At 39.2% G+C, this 25,804-nt stretch overlaps 1 protein-coding gene across 1 annotated transcript in view; it reads left to right on the forward strand.

The window, feature by feature from the left end:
• LOC119776876 overlaps window positions 1-25,804 on the forward strand; it is a 69,020-nt gene that overhangs the window by 21,273 nt on the left and 21,943 nt on the right. The window contains exon 5 of the mRNA XM_038275506.1: window positions 23,851-23,950. Within this exon, the coding sequence (XP_038131434.1) occupies window positions 23,851-23,950 (100 nt within the window). The remainder of the gene's footprint in view (window positions 1-23,850; window positions 23,951-25,804) is intronic.

The raw sequence follows: 25,804 nt of genomic DNA on the forward strand, positions 1-25,804 counted from the left end.
ACCTGTAAAGTTCCCTCTATTAACAGGACGCTATTGTTCTTTATGAAGTACTAAAACATTTCTACCAACTTTTTTTATTGAATATATTGTGCTTATTTAACCAAAAATGATCTGTTTGTTATAAAGTTCTGTTTTACTGTTTTAAATCCAACCTGGACCAGTTTCACTTTCCTGTGATAAACTAACATAAAGTACTGCATTCACTGCAAAAACTGATCAACAAATAAGGAAGAACGACTTAAAACAGGCATATTTGCCCTTTAATGACCGTGCAATGGAGAGAATATTTCTGCCTTTAAATCAGAAGTTTTTAAGACAGCTGTATGAATTTGGTTTTGCAATTAAATGTTTCCCCCCTCCGGACGATAAAATGGTGTGAACCGTGGCCTTCTTTCTGTCATAAGGGAATTCTACCAATGAGCTTTCATACTTTGAAGCTTAAACCATCTTAATCCATTCGCAAATTGACTTAACTTCAGCAATCAAGAGAATAGACACTAATTTAAAGAAAAAAATGACCTTTAATTTAATTTTAGTTGTTGTAGTGGGATTGAAAGCAAAATCTACATTGTGATCCTGCCACAAAAATATTGCATGCAACCAGCTCACTTCAGAAGTTGTTTTTTTTAACTGATAGAGTCCACCTGTTTCTAGTTTATTCTACCTATGAACAGCTTTTCTATGAAGGGAACAGAGCGTTGTTAGATGATAACAGTGATCAGAAAGCCTCCTGATGACGAATGAACACAACAGAGGGACAAAGTGGTGAGTAGGGATGGGAATCGAAAACCGGTTCCTGTTAAGAACCGGTTCCGTATTTTCCGATTCCATGGCATCGTTTGGCAGCTCGCTGAACGATTCTTTTTTCGATTCCCGCAGCACCAGAGCCTAGAGCGCCGGCTCTGGGGAGCACGACTTACGTCACGTTTTTTACGTAAGTTACGCAAGTTACGCAAGTTGGAAGAACTATTCGAGGAGGAAGACAGCGAGCTGCGGTCACTTTGTGAATCAAAGCCCCGTCTTTCCTTAGCCCAGAGGGTAGATCAGGAAATCCAGCTCTATAAAAGCTTGCCCTCCATCCCCTGCAGGGATAGCGCCACACTGTGGTGGTGGAACAAGCAAGATACGCTGCCCTTGCTATCTGGACTGGCTGAAAACTACCTCTGTGTGCAGGCTTCCTCCACCCCATCTGAGAGGGTGTTCTCCACGGCTGGAGACACCATAAGCGCTGAAAGATCCCGTATCCTTCCAGAAAAAGCAGATATGCTCATCTTTCTGCAAAAGAACTGTTAATTTTCCCTCACTGCAAAAACGATCTGAAATTAAGTAAAAATATCTTAAATCAAGTGTATTTACCCTTAATTTGAGCAGGTAAATAAGATAGTTTGCCAATGGAATGAGTATTTTTACATTTAAAATAAGATAATTAGATAATATGCACTTGAAATAAGACAATGCAATAGTTTTTTTCTTATTTCAAATGTAAATTATCTTGTTCCATTGGCAAAATGTCTCACTTACTTACTCAATTCAAGAAAAAATGAACTTATTTTAAGAACAAATGACTTATTTAGATTTACATTTTTTGCAGTGCTACTACTGTTTTATAATTAGTATTTTTTGTTATTTAAAATAGGTTATTATCCCATCATTTGTTATTAGACATTGTTGGTTATTAAGTTTGTTCTTGTATTCATTTTTCATTTAAACACAGATGTTACTCCAGTTTCACATTTCCTGTGGACATCTTGATCTTGTTGAGTTTGTAAGATTGTGCAATAGTTAAGTAAACAAAGTTGATGCTGATAATCAAACTGTTTGTTCTCCTTTTTCCCCCAAATTGGAATCGAAAAAAGAATCGATAAAGAATCGAATCGTTTCATAGAATCGAAAAGGGAATCGGAATCGTGAAAATCTTTTCAATTCCCAACCCTAGTGGTGAAGAAACTCAAAACTGGCTTAGGTTGCTGTATAAAAGAATATTCTAATCATTGAATATGTACAAACTTTTTTTCAAGCAGTCATTTAAAAATGGATAAATAAAAGGTAAAATGTACCAATCTACGGCCACCCCTTACAGGCCGGACAAGGTGAGCTTTAATCAGCAAACGACCGTGTGGTTCATGGTGATTTTGAAAAGCTGCAAAAATTAACAGTCCTGACTTTTAGTCATGTTCTCCACTTATGGAACATTAGTACAAACAGATACCTTTTTGTTAATAGAAGGAGATAAAAAGTCTTTTTTGCATAGAAATAAACTACCAAGTCTAAAAAACAATGAACTTGATGCAAAACCCTGGAGTAGAAACTAACAAGGAACATAAATCCAAAGCACCGTCTATGGAGTGAATTATGTTCCATTATTCTTGCAGGCAAAGAATGCATTTTGTGCTTTGAATTTAAGAAGTTTTTCAAAGTTTCAACTCTGGAGCTAAGAGGAGGTCAAGAAAACTGCTAAAACTAGATTGGATAATCCAGATTAAACCTCCAGCAGGACAGAAAGGAGTGATTTGAATTAAACACAGTTCGCAGTTAGAAAGACCTGGTCAAAGACAAGGCTAAGGCTAATGACAGTTTTTACACACACTGCAACTTGATATGCGCTGCCAATTAGTCCATAGGGTCGGTGAATTTGAACCGGTTTAGGTGAATGCTAATCACTATAATACCGAGTCTTTCTGTGCCAGTCGTTGTAAACAAAAGTCTGTTTAATGAAAGACAGTTCGCCCCCTCTGGGAGTTCTGTCTGTATTCATGTCAACTCTCTGCCAAAAAACACAAATATGCATCCTTATCACTGGAGATTCCTTCAACAATGAATAAAATCTTTTCAGAAATGCAGGACCTTATTGTCAGGGTGCAAAACTCTTATTCATGTAGTGTTTTAGTATTCATCAGGAGACGAGAACCTAATACAAACAACGCTATATACAAACCAATGCTTGCTCGCCCCTTTACAAGGCTGCTGTTTATATTATGCAACATGAGCCTCATGGGAAATTAGAGAAAACATCTCTTCACAAACGAGTGTCCCATACTGAAGCACGTAGCTCTGTGTAAAGCAGAGAGAGGTACTTAAGGTAATTTGAATATATGCAAGAGAGCTACTAATTAAAATACTTTATATTCACTGGTGGCAACAAGTAAAAGGGGCATGAAAAAAAAAGTCAGGGCCAAATGCAAAACAAAAAATGTTTTCTTTAACTACACCATCAAAACCAGGGAGATTTACATCTATGTACCTCTTTTAATCTTTATAGCTTATATATAACATCTAGTCAGACAATCACTACGAGAGTCGGCCAGTATTTTAGGAAAGGGATTCATTAAACCAAAGCTGTACTAAAACACCTCAGATGTAAATGACCATCCCGTTTCATCATTTTTGGTGCAAAAAGGACCAACAATAATATATCAGAGGGAGCGGCAGAAACATGAGTGTTTATTCATGCTTTACATTTACATCTGCTTTAAACAGACTAGAGTTTGTCCCCCCCCCCTCAGTCAGGACCTTTACAGCAGGTTAGAATGAATAAGCTGCAGGTCCAGAACAAACAGCTGGACTTAGACCCACTTTTTGATTAGATCTCCATCTATGAAGGTAGATTTGTTTCTTTATCATTCAATCAAAAAAAAGGTCCCTTCAATCAAAAAATATATTTTCAATTAAAAAAATCTTCACTTCAATGAAAAAAAAAAACTTTTCAATCAAAGAAAGAAGGTATTTGAATGCAAAAATATATTTGAGACTCAAAAAAAAACATTTGAACACTGCTTTTCTTTGATTGAAAATGTTTTATTTGATAGAACTGCAGTCTTTTTTTTATTGAAGTAACATTGTTTTTTGATTGGACCATATAATGGGTAGGACATCTGTGTCTTTATTATTCAATCAAAAACGAAGTTCCTTTAATAAAAAAAAGTAACTTCAATGAAAAGATTAACGTTTTGAATCATAGAAAATAGTTTTTGAATGCACATAAAATATTTGAGACTCAAAAAATTGCATTTGAACACTTTTTTTTTATTGTTGAAAATGTTCTCTTTGTTTGAAGGGATCTATTTTGTGTTTGGGCCACACATGGGTAGGACATTTGTCAAATGGTGTCAAACAGTGGACAATGTTGCACAGTAAAAAAAATAAAATAAAATAGATAAGTCATTTTTTTCTCTTAAAATAAGTGCATTGTGCTTAAATTGAGGAGATAGAAGAGACATTTTGCCAATGGAACAAGACAATTTATATTTAAAGTAAGAAAACAATTGCATTGTCTTATTTCAAGTGCATTTAATCTAAATATCTTATTTTAAGAGTAAAAATGCTCATTCCATTGGTAAATCATCTCATTTACGTACTGAAATTAAGGATAAATATACTTAATTTAAGACATTCTTACTTATTTCTAGATTGTTTTTCCAGTGTGGAACTATAGTTTAATATAATGCAAGTATGTGAATAATTTAGTCTTCGATTCATAAATATACTTACCGGTAATTTAAATGGTTAGTAACTCAGATATGTAGCAGATAATGTTTGGTCTATTCAGAAGAGTGAGGTCAAAGTTCAGTTCACACAGATGGAAATGAACTAGCTCACCTTCATAGTTCACTTTTTCACAAATTAACCACATGCCTCATGTTCATTTGCTAAATGAAGCCAGAATCCTCCACAATAGAAGCTCATATTTCCCCCTTCAAATGTGTGATCATGATATATAGAAAGAAATGTAAAATCCTGGATGCAGTCCAGGTTTACTGGACGTGCAGTAAAGCTTTTTTTTAGCCAAATTACACAAAAATTCAGAAACATTCAGGAACTTAACAAATGAATTCTCCAATCTTAACTTTTTCTAATATAAAGTGTTTTTCACTCAGGGGGGGGTCATGTTCTTCTGAAGACCTGGAACAGTTAGACCTTAACCACCGTAGCTGATGATCTCTCTCCATTCAGACATCTTTTATTTGTTTCATGTTGATGAAAAAACTGCTTCTGATGCCCAAATGTATTATTTATCTGATCCATGTAATGAAGTATTGAATCCCAAATAGGTTTATATCCAGTGAGACATCAAGGTCAACAGGAACGGTTTTCAGTTTGAAGGAACCTTAAAGATAAAGAGTTATTCGTTACAGTCAGAGCGGTGGCTTCTCCACTGAGAGCTATTCTCAGAAGTCACACACTCGACAAAACGTCGACAAGTTACTGCCTGAAAATGTGATTTTTTTATTGCAAATCTATGTAAAAAACAAACAGTAAATCAAATGGACCTACATACAAAACACTGGAGAAAAAACACGAAACACACATCTGAGGCGACCAGACCTCTTTTTCATTTTCTGGAAATGTTTTGACACCTTTCCAGGAGTCTTTGTCAGTTCTGTCAACTCGCACCAGAGCAGGTGATTTTCCAGACTGGGCATTTGTTAAGTTGAATCAAAAAATCGCAGGAAGAAAAACACCATATCTAGCATTGAGGATAATAGAGGGACATAAAACATTGTTATTCCATGTCTGTCATGATTCGCTAAGTAACTCTTGAGCTGAGTGGTGTTGTTTATGTGCAGTGATCATCGCTCAGATTCCTGCAGTGAAGAAACGAAACAACAACTCCACAAAGGTCCCGACAGCATAGGAGAGGCAGTAGCTCTGGGAGAGATTCTGCTTTCCCCTTACATCAAGAACAAAAGACACATTTTTTGGGATTTTATACAGAAGGCAGATGATTTGAAAGAGCGGTGAAGGAAGCCATCTTTGTTAAGGCGATGAGTGGATGGGACCATGACCCTACCTACAATATGAATAGCAGATGTAACATCAACTATGTTAATCTCAAATTCTCTTAAATACAAAGAATTTAAAAGCTATTCAAAAAAGAAAATAAAAAAAAAACATCCACTGGAATTCGTTTCCAAGTTTGAAGATGTTTCTCTTCCATCCAGGAAGCTTTTTCAATTCAAAATGTCAGAAATAGCGTTTAGTTCCAGGTTTTGTAGAGAAGCCCAACGAAGCCTGGTTTTGGTTTGGAAAACATGCAAATTAAAACAGACGAAGTGGTCCACCCCCGTTTGGCTTCTTTTGTTAACTTGCCATGCCCCATACCTGTCTAAGTGTCTGAAAGGTTGGTCATTAAAGGGAATTATTGGCCTGGCTGAATAGACGAGGTCCTTCACGCTCCTGTACAGGGGTTGCAATGATAACAGGAACTAACTCAGGGAGTAACTCGGTTGCTGCATTGTATGTTTCTGAAAGCTGAAACCTGACTCCACCCCCTCTATTGGGGGGGCTTCCTGCATTGGAAGCGAAACATCTTCAAACTTGGACACAAGGTCCAGTAGATTGTTTTTCATTTTCTTTTTTTTTTTTGGAATGATTATGACCTGGATGACTGAGAATCTTCACCGGCGAATTTAAAAGCTACTTCAAATTTCAACTGCATGAATAAATCATTGTTAAATGCCAGCATCAGAGTGCAGAAAGGCAGTAACCAAGAGCAGTGGCTTTATTTAAAAGCCCACTACGGTGTGGTGGTAAAGCTGAGTTTATATTCCCCACATTGAACAGGATGCAAGTCTGCATGTGCCAAAAATCTCATCTCAATAAAAATGGAGGGATTCATGGAGCCCTCGCCAAAGTCTTCTGAACAGACATCAAATGGTCCAGAAGTGTCTGGTCTCTATCCCTCATTTATTTCTACAAATACATCAAACATTTATTACAACTTCTAAGTCCCTTACTCATCACTGCATTCTTTATGATCTAGTTGGTTGGACATCACTAACTATTCGTAGAATACAGCACTGGTATATCTTTATAAAGCAATACTTGGTAAACTCCCACTGTGCCTCTGTAACCTCCTCTCTGTGAGTTCTGGTAGTTATCAGTTGCACTCCTCTCAGTGGTTACTTTTTAATGTACCCCGAGCTTCAACTGAGTTGGGAAAAACTGCATTCTCCTCCTCTGCACCTTGGGGATGGAATAACCTCCAGAAAGAGCTCAAATTAGAAACTCTCATGTCCATTAATGAATTTAAAGCAACCATGAAGAATGTAGTGATGGAGATATGTGCTTGTTTTTCCTGAGATGCTCAATGTGTTTTAACATCCTGCTCTGATTTTATTATGAAAAATGTAATATGTTGTAAATATGTATGAACTTCCTTGGGTATGGCTGCTACCTTGGCCAGGTCTCTCTTGAAAAAGAGATTCTGAATCTCAATGGGACTTCCTGGTTAAATAAAGGTTAAAAAAAAAATAGAATTGTATATAGTACTGTTTACATTTTGAAAATGTGGCATCAAATACTTCTCCACTTTTTAAAACATTTCCTCTGCTTATGTTGAATACTGTCCTGTGTTTTTTGACCATACTGCACCTACGGCCCTGTCAGGCATCTACAGCTCTTCTATTAGCACAGCTAGTCTGCACAGACCCACACAATCAGCAAGCGCACCTATAACTCAGCCTCCCTGGGAAACACTAGACAACATGTCAGTTCCTCTGATTATCTAATTATTATATGCTGATGAAGGTTCTCAGTCATCCAGGTCATAGTCATTCCGTAAAAATTCAAAAAATATCCACTGGACTTGGTTTTCAAGATTTGAAGACGTTTCTCCACCTCTCCAGGAAGCTTTCTCAATTCAAATGTCTGGATCCGCAGTGAGTTTGAGTCTTATATAGACAACGCCTTGTATCGCTTGGAAACATGCAATAGAAACCGATGAATGGGTCGTTAGTTCCATCGTTAGCCTGTAATATCTGAAACTGTCTATGATTCTAGGGGTCGGTCGTTAAAGGGGAGATTGTCTCCTGTAATACCTGAAACCTGTCTATGATTGTTAAGGGTTGGTCGTTAAGGAGGTATTGTTCACCGGCTGGAGCGGGTAAGTCCCTCGTTCCTCTGTGATGCGGTGGGGGGTTTGGTGATATCTGGAAGGGATCATGTCTATGATTGAATTGTATGTTTTTGGAAACTGGAATCTGAGTCCACCACCTCTGTTTAAAGGTGGTTTTTTTCTCTTAACATAGATGGCTTCCTTCACGCCCCTCTAAAACCACCTATTTTCTTTATCCAGAATATGGACATTCTGGTCCTCAAAAGAATGTCCTTTGTCCACAAGGTGTAGGTGTACTGCGGAGTCTTGTCCAGAGGTGGCCGCTCTTCTGTGTTGGGCCATGCGTCTGTGGAGAGGTTGTTTGGTTTCTCCAATATAAAGATCAGAGCATTCCTCACTGCACTGAACAGCATATACCACTCCGCTCATATTCGGTCTGGGGGTTTTATCTTTCGGATGCACTAGCCTCTGTTTAAGGGTTTGGTTTGGCTTGAAATGTACTGGGATCTTGTGTTTGGAGAAAATCCTCTTGAGCTTTTCAGACAATCCAGCAACATAAGGGATTGTGATGTTTTTGCGTTTAATTTTCCCATCGCTGTCTTCTGTTGCGTGTCTTTTGGATTTCCTTGCTGATTTGATAAAAGCCCAGTTTGGAAACACATCAAAGATGCTCTCCGAAACTGTGGATATCCAGTACACCTACACCTTGTGGACAAAGGACATTCTTTTGAGGACCAGAATGTCCACATTCTGGATAAAGAAAATAGGTGGTTTGAGAGGGGCGTGAAGGAAGCCATCTATGTTAAGAGAGAAAAACCACCTTTAAACAGAGGTGGTGGACTCAGATTCCAGCTTCCAAAAACATACAATTCAATCATAGACATGATCCCTTCCAGATATCACCAAACCCCCCACCCCATCACAGAGGAACGAGGGACTTACCCGCTCCAGCCGGTGAACAATACCTCCTTAACGACCAACCCTTAACAATCATAGACAGGTTTCAGGTATTACAGGAGACAATCCCCCCCTTAATGACAATCCCCCCTTTAACGACCGACCCCTAGAATCATAGACAGTTTCAGATATTACAGGCTAACGATGGAACTAACGACCCATTCATCGGTTTCTATTGCATGTTTCCAAGCGATACAAGGCGTTGTCTATATAAGACTCAAACTCACTGCGGATCCAGACATTTGAATTGAGAAAGCTTCCTGGAGAGGTGGAGAAACGTCTTCAAATCTTGAAAACCAAGTCCAGTGGATATTTTTTGAATTTTTACGGAAAAACTAATTATTATACTTTGTAAAAAAAAAATATTGTAGTTTGTAAAAAAAAATTATACTTTAGTGGAAATGTAAAGATGAAAAGGAGAATTGCAAAAAAGTTAAAAGTAAAAAAACAATCCACTGGATTTTTTCTCCGAGGAAATGACTACTTCCTGCATTACTGAGAATCTTCAACAGCATTAAAGGTACACTATGCAACCGGTGTTGATTTTCCAGCGAGGCTCCCCCCAGAGGGCGAAAGTAAAAGTGCACTGTCGTAAATATGCACAGCTGTTCTCCTGGTTTCTCCGTCAAGCCAGGCGCGGTTGTTTTGAGCTTAGCAGACAGGCGAACGCAATGAATGACTAATGCTGCGTTCACACTGGACGCAGCTGGCGCGACAGAAGCGTTTTGAGCAGCAGGGGCAGCGCGTCTGAGCAGCTGAAGCAGCGCGTCGGGCGCGTTTAAGCATCTGACGCTCGTGACGCGCTGCTGCTCGAGATGGAAAAATTATATTTTTGCTGCTCGAAGTGCCGCGTCAATCAATCAGAGAAGCTGATCTGGGAGCTGGCTGGGAGAGAGACACAGCGCTGATGATCAGAGCGCTATGATCACTCCTCTTAAACAGTTTATTGACGCCTAAATTAACTTAAAAAGCGCGTCAAGCAGCAAAAATGAAGCAGCAGACGCGATTTTGCTGCTTTTGCTGCGTCCGGTGTGAACGTAGCATAACTGCACAAAGATCGCCACTGTGCTAGCAACGAGCATGCTTTTAACTGGGGGCGTGTAGCAGTTCTTGCCGTAAAGCAAGACCGACTCTCGCGATGCACGAGACTTCTGAGCCTGTGGGTGCGGGCCGAGGGCTCCTGCAATTGCAAGTGCGGTATTTCCCCCACAGACCACCAGGGCGGCCGAGAAAACCTTTGTTCAACCTGAAATGACTCATTTAATCATCCAAAACGTTATGGAACACATTAATTAACTGAAAAATGTTGCATAGTGTGCCTTTAAAAGGAGAAAAATTATAGAAACAGGTCAAAACAATTAGAAACTGATTTGGACTACAGTAAAAAGTAAAAAACAAAAACAAAATCTGTCTTCTAATATTTGTTTAACAATGAAAAAATAGTAATTTTGCATTAATTGAACACTAAAGTCTTCTACATGTTAGAATAATGTTATAATGATACATAAATCCCATTCAGATGCAGTGTTTGTGGTCACAACCTGAAATAATGCGTGTTTTTGAGTTGGACGGTTGTTGGTGCTCAGCTTGTTTTCCAAAAACATGCATGTTATGATTTAATCAAATCATATTTCTTTTGCCCGTGCAGGGGTGACCGTTTGCAGGTTGCCCTTTGAGGATATCGGCCGTCAGCTTTTTCCCAACTCTACCGCCTGAAAACAGTTTTCTTTGCAAGTATACCAAGATAGAAACATTAATATTTCAACCACAATGAGAAAAAAAATCCCATTTGCTGGGCCGTAAATGGCTGCTTCTTGATGGTGTTTTATTCCAGAGCACTCGGCCTTGCCTGGCCAGCTCTCACTCATATTGATGCACAGAGGAAGGAATGGCTCTTAGTGCCCTGTTACACAGCTGAGCCTCTAAATCTTAGCACCTCCTCCTGTTTGGGACTTAGCTCCAGGTCACTGTTCCTCCATTCTGTGTGTGTGTGTGTGTGCTGGAAATACATTTCCATCTACAAGGTGCAAAAACATAACGACTCTTTCCCAAAATATCTCGCATGAGGAGGTACATCCTGAAGAGGTGTCAGGAGGATTTTATCAGTTTCCTGTTATAAAATAGGCGTCAATAATGACTGCGAAATTGAACCACCACCTATGTGACACGGACTCTGTTGAGGTTGGATGTTTGTGTTTGTTGTATGAAGGCTGTTTGCCATCAATGTCGTCTGAAATGACTCCGTGCCTTTTCTTCATTGTTCTTCAAGGACAGCAGATCCTTCAGGGAGAAATGACTGCATGTTACTGAATGATCTGATGTTGCAGTTTCTGGCTTCCCTTTATGTTTTATCCTTTGTGATTATTGTTAATGTTAATTAATGCCTTGATCTCAAGGGTCCCCTAAATGAGAATTTCAGCACTTTGGGGAGAAAAATTCCTTCTAACCTGTATTAGATGATGTAAAATATATATATTTGGCATATCAGAATAACAGGAAAAGACTCCTGTTAATTACGGAGACCACATTTTCTACCCCATTAGCACTTAATATGAAGATTTTTTTCATTTAAAAAAAGTGGTTCAATATTATTTAATTTAATATTAAATAATATTGAACCACTTCTTCATTTTGTTCAGTTCTATTCGGATCAACTGTTTTATGTGATCTATATTGTCTCCCACTCATGAAAAGGTAGAATTATCAGCAATAAGATAATAATACTGTTCTTTCTAATACTTATCAACTAAATAAAAAAAAGAAATCCTTTTTAAGCTAATTGTGTTTGTAGCTAAATACTAGGGATGCACGATATTGGGATTTTGGCCGATATCCGATATGCCGATATTTTAAAACTCATGTAGCCGATAACCGATATCGATACCGATGTTAAAGCTGGACAAAAATAAGTAGTCATTGAAAATAGCAGTTTTGTTATCAATTTCTGACACTTTGAAAAATAATATACTCAAATATATTTTCATATGCTGATATCAAATTGATTTTTAAAAACGCGGTATCGATCTATTTTACTTTCAAAATCTGGTGAAATTTCATCGTTCTGTTACAAACTCTCGTGATATTTTGCAAATTCTTGTGAGATTTTGTTAGTAAAATAGATCGATACCGCGTCAATATATCAACATATAAAAATATGGCAAAATTTCGTGAATTTTCGGGGGATTTCGTAGCATAACGATGACATATAGCAATATTTCATTAGTAAAAGAGATTGATATGGTGTTTTTAAATGGCAATATATCAGCATATGAAGATATTGGGAGATTTTAATGGATCAATATTTTTTCCCTCGTCTTTAGAAGTTTTTATGTCTATAAAAAAGAAGTTTTTAAGGAAGAAGAAGAAGTAGTATTTGTATTTCTTTTTTAGACTTTAGAAACTCAGAAGCTGATCAAATATCGGGTTAAATATCGGTGGGGTGGCTGATGTCCGATATTCAGTTTTAAGGCCGATACCGATAGGGGGCCCATTATATCGTGCATCCCTAACAAATTCACACACTGGAAAAAATCTAAATCTAGATAAGTATTTTTTTCTGAAAATGAGTGCATTTGTTCTTGAATTTATAAGGTAGAAGAAATTTTTCCAATGAAACGAGACAATTTACACTTAAAATAAGAAAACACAATCGCATTGTCCTATATTAAGTGCATATTATCTAAATATCTTATTTTAAGAGTAAAAATACTCATTCCATTGGCAAACTATCTCATTTACCTACTGAAATTAAGGGTAAATGCACTTAATTTAAGACATGTTTACTTATTTCTAGAGTATTTTTCCAGTGCACCATCTATGGTGAGATAAGTGAAGAAAAAAAGCACAAAAGAACAAAAGCTAAGACTTTAAACTGCAGATATGATGCTAAAGTTTGCTAATATGGCAGATTTAGAAGGATTTTCATTCAATATAATTTCTTTAAACAGAAGAAGAATAGAACTTAGAATAAAACCTTTTTGTTGGACATTTTGTACAGCAGTTGGTAAAGTTCTGCATTATACATTCCTAGCTGACTTGGATTGCAACTGTTTACCTATAAAGAAAGTTCCCATAATAAAGTGCCTCATTAAGTGAAAATATATATTTTTGTCACTTTCTGCTGTTTCAATCCGCTCACTCAGTGCAGTTTTAGACGTCTAAAGTATGACCTGGACTGTTTGTCTCATTCTAGTATCAGAACTATTCCAATAAACCTTCATTTCATTTAACACATTAATGTAAATTGAAGCAGATTTACTCAAAGAGGTGTAGGGAACAAGAAGTCATGATATTTTTAAACAAGAAAGATTTGTTCAAATGAAGCTGTAGAGAAAAACTTCTGTTCAGTCAGACCCTGATATTTGATTGGATGTTGACCTTAAATGTAGACGCTGCACTGAAACATCCGGCGGCTGCAGCAGAAACCGTCGGATGTCCCTCCTGACTCTCCCACCTGCGGCGCAAGACTTCATAACACTTAAATCAATCTCTTTGTTACTAATCCCCACAGCGTCCGTTCATCTGCGACTACATCAATGAATAAACAGAACTAATGAGGTATATAAGCTGCTGGAAGACAATATTAGAGCAGATATGAAAAGAAAAAGTTCAGTCCTTTGGGAAAACTTCATAAAAAAAACAGATGTGATTATTTTAAAGGAAAGTTTATTAATGTATTAATTCAAAGCTGGGAGCAAAACTAGTTCAGGATCAATGTCTGCTGATCACAATAAACAAACAGGAAAACATCGATATATGAATGAAGGCAGAGCAGGTTTTTATGAGGCTCTTCCTAGTAAAACTAAATATTTATGGATCACTTCTGTTAAATTAATTTCTGGTTCTATGTTAAATATTAAATGTGTTTAGCAGTTATTTTTTTATCTTTGATTAGAAAGAAACAAAGATTAATTATATTGAGATTAAATTCTGTATTATTCCTCTTTACCTGCACTATATTGTTGTGAATAATTATTTGCTGTTTTTTTGTTGTCAGTTTATGGTTAATAAACTAACCTTAAAACATCAGATCTTTGGGAAACGACTTCCTACATCAGGGGTTCTCAAATCCAGGCCTCAAGAGCTTATGTCCTGCAACTTTTTGATGCACTCCATTTTTAACACACCTGAAGTGAAGTAGAAGTTACAGGATGGTTCCTCTAGATCAGGGCTCACTAATTAAAAATCAGCGGGATCCAAATAAAGAAAATTATCAACCAGTAAAAGTCTGGAGACATTTTTAATTATAATCTGTTACTTTAAACAGAATTTAACACTGAAATAAAATGAGGTGTTTATGCATCAGCTTGGGATAAATAAAGTACATCTATCTATCTATCAATGTTATACATTGAATTTTTAAATTTAAAAATAGAAAATCCATTTTAAAATCTTAAGTGTTTTTTTGAAGTAGAGAACAACAATCATTTAGTTTGGTTTATAGACGATTTCCTGATTCCCATATTTTGTCAAACCTCTGAACTGATGGTTTGTTATTTTCTTTCTTTTTTCTGTCTTAATGTTGGCAGTGGGCTTTAGGCTGCCCTGCAAGGCTTTAAACCTGGGTTTAACCGGAGACTAAGCCATTCTCAAGCACATATCAAGGAGCTCATTTTGAGCCTGGATCCAGATTTATTGTTGATTCTGTTCATGGTGGAGAATCCTGCTTCACAGCAGCAGGTTGAGCCAAACATCCTCTAAATGTGCAGGGTCATCTTTGAGCACGCCATTTCACTTTTCTTTCACCAGTTCACCGCAGTTCTTCCAGCAGTCCACACTTTCTCTGCTCTCTTCTTCTCATGGTCTTCTCCTTCTTTCCCATCGCCCGGCTTGCCACAGGTTTGCCTGCTGTGTCTAAAAGTAGCAGCAGCAGCAACCCAGACTGACAGCTCATTGGCTCATTTGGATCACGCGCAGCCTGGAGCCGGACGCTCCCCAGGGCTTTACCGTATTAACAGGAGAAGAGGAGCAAGTGAAATTAGACACTGCCATCAGACAACATGTGGTAATTTATAAATGTTTTAAATCAGGCGGGTCCGGATCCAGAACGCGGTCCGCTGATCCGTGATCTCTGCTCTAGAGCAGTGGTTCCCTAATGGTGTGCCGCGGCACACTGGTGTGCCGTGAGTCAAGTGAGGGTGTGCCGTGGAATTTTGTGACAACCATGTATGGTCATTACAATATAATAACAGAAAAATAAAAAGCCTATACGGTCATATCACTACTTTGTTTGCATTCATTTTCACAAAACAGAGGCAAACTACATTAAAATAATCTAAAAAGAAAAAAAAAACTCAAGGAGAACTCCCTGACCACGGAGATGCGCAGGTAGGAATTATCATCCGGTGGCGCAAGGCTTTGGAACAGGGCACGATGGACATGTTCCCGCTGGCATCAGCTGCGCCGCAGGCAGCAAAGGAGCGCGCATTATATGCCGAACACCTTCAGAGCCTAAAAGAGAGGTTTGAGCTCCACTTTCCACATGTTGCTGACGTTGAGGATTACGACTGGATCCGAGACCCATTCAACCAGGAATCTTCAACAGAAAAACTGACAATGAAAGAAATAGAGAAGTGCGCAGAGCTCCGTGCGGACCGCACATTAAAACTCAAATTTAGTGAGCTCCCACTGGATCAGTTTTGGTTGGCTTCTGCATCAGAATACCCAAACATCTCACGCCACGCAATTGAGCAACTTCTTCTTTTCCCCACTACTTATCTGTGTGAGCTGGCGTTCTCTACTCTGGTTTACATGAAGAACAACAGGAGGTCACGGCTCTCTGTTGAACAGGACTTGCGTGTGGCCCTCTCCTCAGTGCCACTAAGGATTAAAAAAATCTGTGTGCACCAACAGGCACACGTGTCTCACTAATTTGTAAGCAGACAAAATATTTACAACAGCACACGTTTCAATGCTGATAAAAAAATGTTTCATTTTATTATTTGTAGTTCAGGACAATGGACAGTGCAGCTTCCTTGCATTGATAGTTCTTTGTGCTTAATTTCTGCTGAGTTTTCTTTGCTTCGTTTTTAATTTTGTGAACCATGATTTAAATAGGAATGTGGCTGCTTTGATGAATCCTATTTTGATGAGGTTTCAAAATAAATTTTGGAATATTTTGTTAATAAATATTTCATGAGTAATATAGTTGTCTTGTCACAATTTATTTTGAATGAGTACATAATTATAACAAATATTTTGCTAAACACGATGGATGACACAGGTTTTAAATGCTCTTTAGCACAATAAGTGTGCCTTGAGATTTTTACTTGTCCTTTGGTGTGCCTTGGGCACAAAAATTTGGGAACCACTGCTCTAGAGGACTGGAGCACCCCTGGTCTACTTGATGGCATCCCTGCTGCCACCCTCTGGTTTAGCCTCTTAACATCCACCTTATTTTGGGTAATTCTCGCCTATTCTGCATACCCAAATGGAAAAGAAAATAACTTAGGAACTGTAAGCCCAAATTACATGTGCAATACATTGCTTGAAAGCTAACGCCCTCTAGTTTCTGAATATATAAAAATTGAATGAAACACAGACCAACCTGCATCAGTTCCAACATGACTCAAAGATGTTTTTTTATTCTCGGAAAGGTCTTTTTTTGAACAGCAGTAATAAAGACATTCTTGAGAAAAAGCAAGTTTCATTGTATTATATGTGTTCTACATCATATATCCACAAAAGCAGAAAATATCAGACCTCTAGCTTTAACAGTTCCAGAGCTGTGGGGTTTTGAACTTTGGGTGTCATCTTGGAGCGGCGCGCTACGGCTCCACCTGCTGGTGTCGGTGTTTCTCTCTAAAACACAGGTGTCAAAGTCGTTCCAGAAAGGGCCGTGTGGCTGCTGGTTTTCTTTCCACCCAAGCAGTAGCACACCAGACTCCAGTCATCTCATCAAGGTGAGTCTAGTCTTAACCTGATGACTTGATGGGATGACTGGAGCCTGGTGTGCTACTGCTTGGGTGGAAAGAAAACCAGCAGCCACACGGCCCTTTCTGGAACGACTTTGACACCCCTGCTCTAAAACATCCCCATAATGCGGTATCCCTTTAACTCAGTGGTCTCCAAACCTGGTCCTCAAGATCTACTGTCCTACAGATTTTAGATGCATCCCTGCTTCAACACAGCTGAATCAAATGAATAGCTTGAAAAGGTAATCAATCATTTGATTCAGCTGTGTTGAAGCAGGGATGCATCTAAAATCTGTAGGACAGTAGATCTTGAGGACCAGGTTTGGAGACCACTGCTTTAAATAAACTACACACATTTGGGCTTGTTTGAAACCTTATTTCATTGGCTGCAAAGCTACAAGTGGAATTCTACTTTTAGACTATTGCATACAAATAATAATTATACCATAAAATACATGGATGTGACAATATTTTTTATTTAATACATGACTAAAAATATCACTAGACAGTAAAATAATCCACAATAAGTTTTTAATGATGAACTGAATAATTAAATGTAATATTTTCAAATAAATTCAATCTATAGTTATCTATTTGTCTATCCGTCCACTTTCCATCACGCTTTATCCCTGCTGGGGTCGCAGGGCTGCTGGGGTCCATCTCCAGCTACGGGTGAGAGGCGGGGTCCATCCTGGACAGGTTGTCAGTCCATCACAGGGCAACACAAACAACCATTCACTCTCACAGAGAATTTAGAGAAGCCAATTAACCTAACAGCCATGTTTTTGGACTGTGGGAGGAATTCAGAGTACCTGGAGAGAACCCACGCATGCTCAGGGAGAACATGCAGACTCCATGCAGAAAGACCCGGGGGAGGGAATCAATCCCGGAACCTTCTTGCTGCAAGGCAGCAGTGCTAACCGCTGGCCCACTGTGTTTATCCTAGCCCAAGGTTATTTTTGTAAGTGGATCCAAAATAATTTATAGTCTTCAATTTATGTACAACGTTCTACACATATCTACTAACTAAAATTCAGTGCAACAAATTGATTTTAGAAGTCTTTAAATGTAATAAATGGAGTCATCCTGTGTGCGATTTAATCTGAGAGTAAATCCAGCCGTTCTATGAAGGCCTCAGAGGTTCTTTAGAGAATATTAGTCATCAAACAGCATCATGAAAACCAAATAACACAGCAGACAGGTCAGAGGGGAGTGTTGGAGAACAGTATAGCAGGCTGAGCTCATAAAATTATTATCTAAGCTTTCAATATTTGCTAGAGGTCTGTTCAATCCATCATCTGAAAATGGAAAGATTGTGGCCAAACTCCAAACTGATCAAACACGGTCTACCCTCTAAACTGGCAGGGGATTGAAGAGAGCATCGATCCGTGGAGCAGCCAAGAGGATAATGTTAAATCTGTAGGAGCTGCAGAGATTCACAGCTTAGGTGGGAGAATCTATTGACAGCACAACTATCAGCTGCGGGCTCAATAAATCTCAAGAGGAGACATGAGTGTTATTCTATGAACCATGATATTCATTTTAGACAATGGTGAACCAATGTCCATGCAGGCTGCAGATCCTGGACAGGCTACGTCCAGAAGTAGACTGCGGCAAAATCAACTGTCTGATAAATTCTCTCTGAGTTTTCAGGGTCGACTTTGAGCCAAATGTATCTGATAAACCGATGAACTGATGAACTGAACGGTTTCTGAAAACCGTCCGAACCGTTCGGTTCGACTGTCTTGGTCCGATTCGCGTGTGTTGCGTTCGTTTCATGCGCTGCTCCTTTTTCTCATAGGCGAAGCGTTTACACTCCAGAGCAGAAGGTGGCGGTACTGCGACCAAAGCCAACCACCAGTAGTAAACAAGAAGAAGAAGAAGCGAAGCAGCGTAGCCGGGTGTAGCAGGGAAAAATCAGTTGTTGTGGAGAATTGTGTCGGACTGGCGAGTGGGAAAGAACAGGAGTTGGAAGACGCGCCAGCAGCACTTTATAGGTCTGCTGTATGGGACCACTTTGCATTTAGAGTGACCTACGATGGCGGAGGAAAGAAAGCTGTGGATAAAAGTGCAACAGTGTGCAAGCATTGTGCAACACGTTTTGTTTATGCTAACAGCAACATGACCAACATGTCAGGCTAACAATCAACATATACCGAATTGAACCAAAAACCGTGAATCAAAACGAACCGTGGATTTTGTGAACGTTCCTCCCCTAAACTTCAAGGCTTAGCGAAGGACACACCCAGAACAGAGCCTGGGTCAGACGGCATTACTAGCTACAGTAGCAGCCATTCAAAATGGCCGTCCCAGTCAAACGCCAGTCGAATGACAGCCCACTTCCTGTGACCCCTCCTTCTCCTGGGTGTGCATTTTTTTACTCTGGCTCCACCCTTTCACTGAATTACAGGGTCTGACCAGGAGATGGCGCTTCTCTTTAGATCTTAATGTCCACAAATCATGACGGAAAGAATATTTTAGTACAAAGATTGATGTTTAAAAAAGGAATCTTAGGGGATCAGCCAAGGACCCATCGATTGATCTCAAACCCACCCCAGGAAAGTAGCTAAGGTGACCAGATTTCTGCATGGTGCATCAAAGATCCTAATTTCAGTTCATTGATTTGATGGAGGAGGCAGCTGACAGTAGCATTTCCCTTCAGACACCCCCCGTAAACCTGCCTACTTCTAGTTACTGCCATCACGTCTTCTTCGTCCATCTGGAGAACAGGATCTGGAAGATCCATTATGCAACACATTGTTCTGAAGTTAACTCTCGTATTGTGCTCCATCCTTTCCGCTGGGGAATAGCAAAAACTACACATTCTAATTAAAGAATAAAATCACATCTGCCCCTGCCTTATGGGAACCCTGCGTCCTGGTGTAAATGAATTCCCCTCTTTCCGCCTCTCTCCTCCTCTGCTCTCCTCTCTGTTATTCCGTCCAAATCGATGTGCTGCACCAGCAGCTCCTTAAGGCCTGACATCTGACTGATTGCTCCACACCAAAACCTGCAGCTAAATAAAATAACAGTGGAGCCCAAATGAAGTTTATGCACCTTTACAGAAGCTCTATTAGGTTGTTGTGAAAGGGGCCTGAGTGTAGCTTTAGTCATAGCATCCAGCACACACCATTGTTTCACACATACACTCACTTTTAAATGAATCTCATGCACCGAGCAGCTGAACATTGTTGGAAGGAAGATTATTCATGGAGAATCGACTGCAATTTCACGGCTTTCTGGAAATAATGAGTGTGACATTTATTCAGGCTTAATAATTGGTTAGGATTCCAGACCATCACCTCTAATAAAGTTGTCATTGAGCCTTTAATGCCAGCGGCTCCCGTGACAGCGGGGCAGCGCCGGGGCCTGGATCAGGGCGGTCGGATCACCAGGAGGAGGTTCAGAGCGAGTGGGCGCTCATATGGAAGCCGGATGGAAAAAATGTTTGTCCAAAAATAACTGAAATAATCCCAAACAGGAAACCTGATACTGAAGCAAAGGCTGTTTTTTTGTTCTTTGTTCCTTTGCACATAAATCCATTGAATTACTTTTCCATCTTTGTCAATACTTTCACTTCTTTCCATTTCTTTGTTACCTTTTTCTACCTAATCTATCCCTAAGTTGCCAACTGTCTTTTCTGTAGATTCCCATCAGTTCTTCTTTGTTTTATTGAGCTCTGCAGCCAGATTAATACTCCTCAACTCTTTTTGAAAATCACAATTTCCATATACTCCAGAAACTCAGTCTGGTTGCATATGAAGCTTTTCTTAAGATTCTCTCATCCTCCCATGTGTGCACTAGCCTGACGTAGTCCTACTCAATTCTAGTCAGAATGAGTCTGATGCTGCTCCATAGAGCTGTGATTATGGGGCGTGTTTCGAACGAACCAGGAAAAAAAATGCCTCTGCACTCAATTGGATAGACCTACAACCAATAAGAGCAACGGAGTGCGTGACGTATGTTAAGCGAGGCATAGTTGTTGTCAACAAAAATCAAAGCGTGCAGTTTCACACCTAGAATAAGAAGATTAGACTTGATCGCGTTTCTCTGTTCCTCTTTTAAAATTAATTTGCTGTCGATATCTTCTAGAACAGACCTAATAGCAGAATCTACTCACCTCAACTCTCCAGCGGCAGCCATTGTTGTTGTCACCCAAGCGCGCTTTGGTCACGTGGTTGATTACGTTACTGTTGATCATCTGTCCATCATCGTATAAAGCCCGCCCTGACAATTTGATTGGATCGCCAGAGGGTGGGCGATCATACTCGTGCTACTATGGAGCAATGCCAGACCGAACTTCCCGACCTCAAACGTTGTGGGCGGGACTAAGTTCGGAATGGCACCCAGGCTATGTGTGCCGGGGGTAAAGAAGGAAGTAGCCAATTAGCACATGTCAGCAAAGTGGGAACATTAAGGAAATCGAAGTAATGTGAAAAAACGTAACAGAAAAAGTGAACAGCACAGAGAATACAGTATGATAGTTGGTGTTCAATGAAGCGGGAGTTAAAGTTGCTGAGACGTTCAGATGTAGCTGCTGAGTCGATGGATGCGTGATGGCGCCACCTCTGTTTATGTCTGCTCATTGCACCTGCTGCTGAAATTTTATTAAGGCTCAGAAAGAACGACAGATATATTCTGGCCTTTCTTGTAGAGGCCAGTAACATTTGTAGGGGGAAAAGAGTATAACTATTTGCTCCAGTTAAATAAACGGAGATCGATGGATTTCACTCAGTCGGTACTTTATCTTCTGGATCAGTTCATCATACGGCCCTTATTGCTCGGTAATCAGCCCTGTTCTGATCTGGGCAGCGTTCGTTCCTCCTTACTGACAATAATGGAAAATAGTCAGAGTCAAAACAAATTACAGACACTTTGGTTAAACAGTTACATGTTATGAATAAACCTTAAAAACACCTTTATGCAGGGAAATTGTGTGGCCTTGCAAGTGAAACAGGCTGAGTGAAAACTTATATTGAGTAAATAGCATAAATCAATACATGAAATAAGAGAAACAAAATTTCCGACCACAGTAACACTTTTTTATTTATTTTCAATAATATTGATTATCGTTATTCTTCATAATGTTCATTATCGGGATTTTTGTTTAAAAGACTACAAATTAACACATTTTGTGACTCAGCAATTGTCAGTAGAGCAGGAACATGTCTTTTATAGTTAGCTCTACTGATAAAGTACTTTATAGAACTACTCTGTGCTTCACTTATATATATTTATATATATATATATATATATATATATATATATATATATATATATATATTTATATATAGATCATATTTCTATTATGTAAACCTAGGTTGATCCAAAGCCTTCTAGTGAATCAAAAAGGTCGTTTTCCTCGTCTCTGGTCTTTTCTTTTTATGACAGGTTTTGCCAGTTTCGCTTCTTAACAAGTTCATCCATCTTCCTCTAATGCTCTCTAGTTTGTGGTGAAGAAATGCTGCCATCACCAGGTTTCACCATGGAAACAGTGGCTTAATGTTGATAAAGAAGCCAAACGTGTCCAGAACTCCTTCCTCTGCATGCTTCCTGTACTGGTTTGCTGTGCTGCTTTGGTGTATTTGCATTTGTACCTTTATTTGCTGCTTTGTAAAGCAAAACATGGGGATATTTATTTATTTCATCACGTAGTTAGTTGCACTGGATTAAAATTCAATTATTTAGAGTATTTATATAGCACCAACATGTTATCTCAAGAAACTTTACAGAGACGATTCAACCAGATCTTCCAGTTGGGCTTATCTGGTTAAACTGGATTAAAGGTTCAAAGTTTTGGAAAAGAAAAAAACAGCTGATCTTCTAACAGTAGTAGATCCTCCTGGATGAGCAGTTAGACACAATAGATATCCACTTTTATTATGTTGTTTACAGCAATCCCTCACATAGAGCATGCATGCAGCGATAGTGGAGAGGATAAACTTATTTTTAAGGAAGAAACCTCCGGCACAACCAGGCTCAGTGTAAGCGAGCATCTGCTGAGGCCGACCGGGGATTAAAGAAAATAAAGGCAGATAAATCCCATGACTGTCACATGTGTTCACATGAGACTCATCTTCTACACTATTGCTGCCGTTTTTATTGCTTTTATTGTAATGTCTATACTCTTTATCTATCTTATCTTCTTTTACATGTTCAATGTTAAATATTGAATGTTAACGTTAAATGTCATTTGTTCTTTGTACTGTATTTATTTTTGACCACTTATTGTTACCAGTCTATCACTGTTATCTGTCCTGTCCCGCACTTTATGTCAGTCTGTAAATGTCTTGTCCTGGCATGGTATAGAGAGAAAACGTAATTTCATTTCCCTTGTATGTCTTGTGCATATGAAGAAAGTGACAATAAAAGCTGACTTGACTTGACTACATGGGTCTCATTTTCCACAAATGATCGAGCATTTTGTTCATGTATGTCATGTTCTAGTCAGTTTTTAATCACAGGTGGAACTTGTGATTGCTTATTTGTTCACTACATGTTAAAACTAATTTTCATGTGAATAGATCGGGCTCTGTGTAATGCCTTTTTCACATTAGTCAAAAAACCTTATAGAAAAACCCATTTGTCACATGTTAAGCACATGTGAAACCCATGTTTATCTGTGAATTTAGTGTTTCACAGAAGAAAATGTGAATCAAATCAGCTTCAGATGGGAATCTTCACATGTGGAACCAAATGTACATGTGATTTTTGTAAATCCTGTGTGTTTTTAACCTGAATGTAATGTGGATTCGCATGTAAATCACATGCGTGACACGTTACATGGCTTCACATGTCATTTTCAAATGCCGAATTAATGCTAGTTTTATTTTAAATGCAGATGCACAAAAGGTGCAAAGCATTTAAGTCAGTTAAAGGAAGTAAAAACAGATTTGTTGATATTTTTTGTGTTGATAGATCTGTGAGCTGGGAACCCTTCCTGCGTTTGTATAAATGTTCTAAAATCATCTTTTTCAGTATCTGTGTTCAAACTAAAGCAAAGACACCTTAAAGAAAAACAGGAAACTGTTTGCTGATATTATTTCTGTAGGTATATTAGAAATCGTCTGAATTCCTCTGAGCTAGACGGCTCAGGGCATGTTTGGTTTTTTGCTCACCGCCCTGCATTATGTCTGTGTGTCTCAGGTGGTGGTGACATTTGCAGTGGGCTCTGAGGTCGGCCTGCAGAGCAGCAGTGACTTCAGTCAGATGGGGAAACCTTTCCTAATGGGCACCGTGGCTCTAGGTGAGGCTCAGCTTTGTTCAGGATCACTCCTTTTCTTTCTAACCGCTTCCTTTCTGCCTCTACCCCCCCATCCTCATTTTTTCCTCTCTCTCTTTTTTTTGGTTACTAAATACTAAAGGCTGAGAGGAATCCAACCCCGCAGTGAAAAATCCCTTGAAGATTACTGGAATAGCAGACATAAAGACACACTGGAGGAATTTTGTGCAGATATTTGCAGATTCTTTCAGTGCCCAGCAACTAACAGGTGTTTGGCTTCTGGGAATGATGGTGCATGTTTTGGTGACAAGAAGGGTAGCAAGGCAAGAAAATCCTACCCAAAAGAACAAACAGATGGAAAATCTGCAGGAAATAAAAAAGGACCGGAAAAAGAAAAATATATTTTTCAATCATATATCCTTATAATTGTTTCATTCACATAAGAACATGGCAGCCGGGTAATAATGGCTGCGTCATTTCCAAAGGGTCCTCATATGACCCTCCAGAACACTGCAGACATGAATCACTGTGGGTTGGAGGGGGAGTGTTGGTCCCAGAAGTTCAAAGTTCAAGTCCCGCTCCCACAGACTTCCACTCTGCATCGCTGAGCAAAGACCCTTCACCCCACACTGCTCCCTGGGTGCCGCACAATGGCAGCCCACTACTCCCCAAGGGGAGGGGGAGCAGTGGAGCAGATGGGGAGAGTGAATTACGTTGCTCTGCACTTGTGACAGTGTAAGTAGCTGGAAAAAACAAACAAAAGAAACACGAAGCACGATCACTGACAGTAGGAACAGGCAGGTCATCTGTCCAAGGCCAGACTCAGACTGGTAATCTTAGACTTAGACTTCTTTATTTGTCATTTTGTATGCACAGAGTGCATACAGAACGAAATTGCGTTACATACAGCTTATGAACGTTGCATTGATATTTCAAATGGCACAAGTTATACAAAAAGTGCAGCAGTGGTCAAAGTGTAAACAGTGCAGAGGATAAAGACAGTGTGCAAATTGCAATGGTTCAGTGCAGATAGGCATTTGTGCAAAAAATGGGTTATTGAAAATAGAAATGAGATGAACAATTAAAGGGCTAAAAGTTAAAAGTTCAGCAGCATTGATGCCCGATAATGTGCAATAGGTGCAGAGTTCGGTTTGTGGATCAAAGGTTCAACAGTCTGATGGCAGTGGGGAAGAAGCCGATGCAGAACCTGGTGGATCTGCAGCGGATGCTGTGATATTGAGCCCAGTGGACTGGTCCTAATTTCAGATTGCGAGGGCCAGCCCTCCTTAAATTAAACCGGCCCCGACACTCCCTCTCCGGCTGAAGCTCCTACCTGTGACAGTAAATAACTAAAGGAGCTGAAGCAGTAATCCAATGTTAACTCCCTAAATGATGCATGCAGTATATTTAGCCCTTCCCTCATGCTCATCCTGGTGACGGTTGGCATATGCTGTCATTTCCTATTTCTCCAAACTGTTAAACCCTTGAAATAAACTAAATTATAATAAAACTAAAATGCTTTCTTTAAACCAAACTACGATGCTCCTCTTATATTTGGCAAATTTATGTTTGAATATTTTGCAAAAATATGTTGCGGTCCATGATGGGGTTTAGCATCTTAAGACGTTTCCCGTCTTACATGCATTGTTGCCAGGTTGGGATGTTTCCCAGTCTGGCAGTTTAGGACGGCCGTCTGTGGGTGAAAAATGTTTTCCTTTAGATTAATGGTCTGAGAGATCAGTAGACTTTGGTTCAGATTGGGCGAGATTTCGAATATCCAGGTGGTTTATGAACATTTTTGGGTTGGAAAACGTGAGTCTGTGACATCTGGCAACCCTGTTGATGTTACGCTGCAGCACGTCCATGTTAATAACCAAA

The sequence above is a fragment of the Cyprinodon tularosa genome, unplaced genomic scaffold (genome assembly GCF_016077235.1).
Source record: "Cyprinodon tularosa strain WSP-4 unplaced genomic scaffold, ASM1607723v1 ctg962, whole genome shotgun sequence".
Taxonomy (NCBI): domain Eukaryota; kingdom Metazoa; phylum Chordata; class Actinopteri; order Cyprinodontiformes; family Cyprinodontidae; genus Cyprinodon; species Cyprinodon tularosa.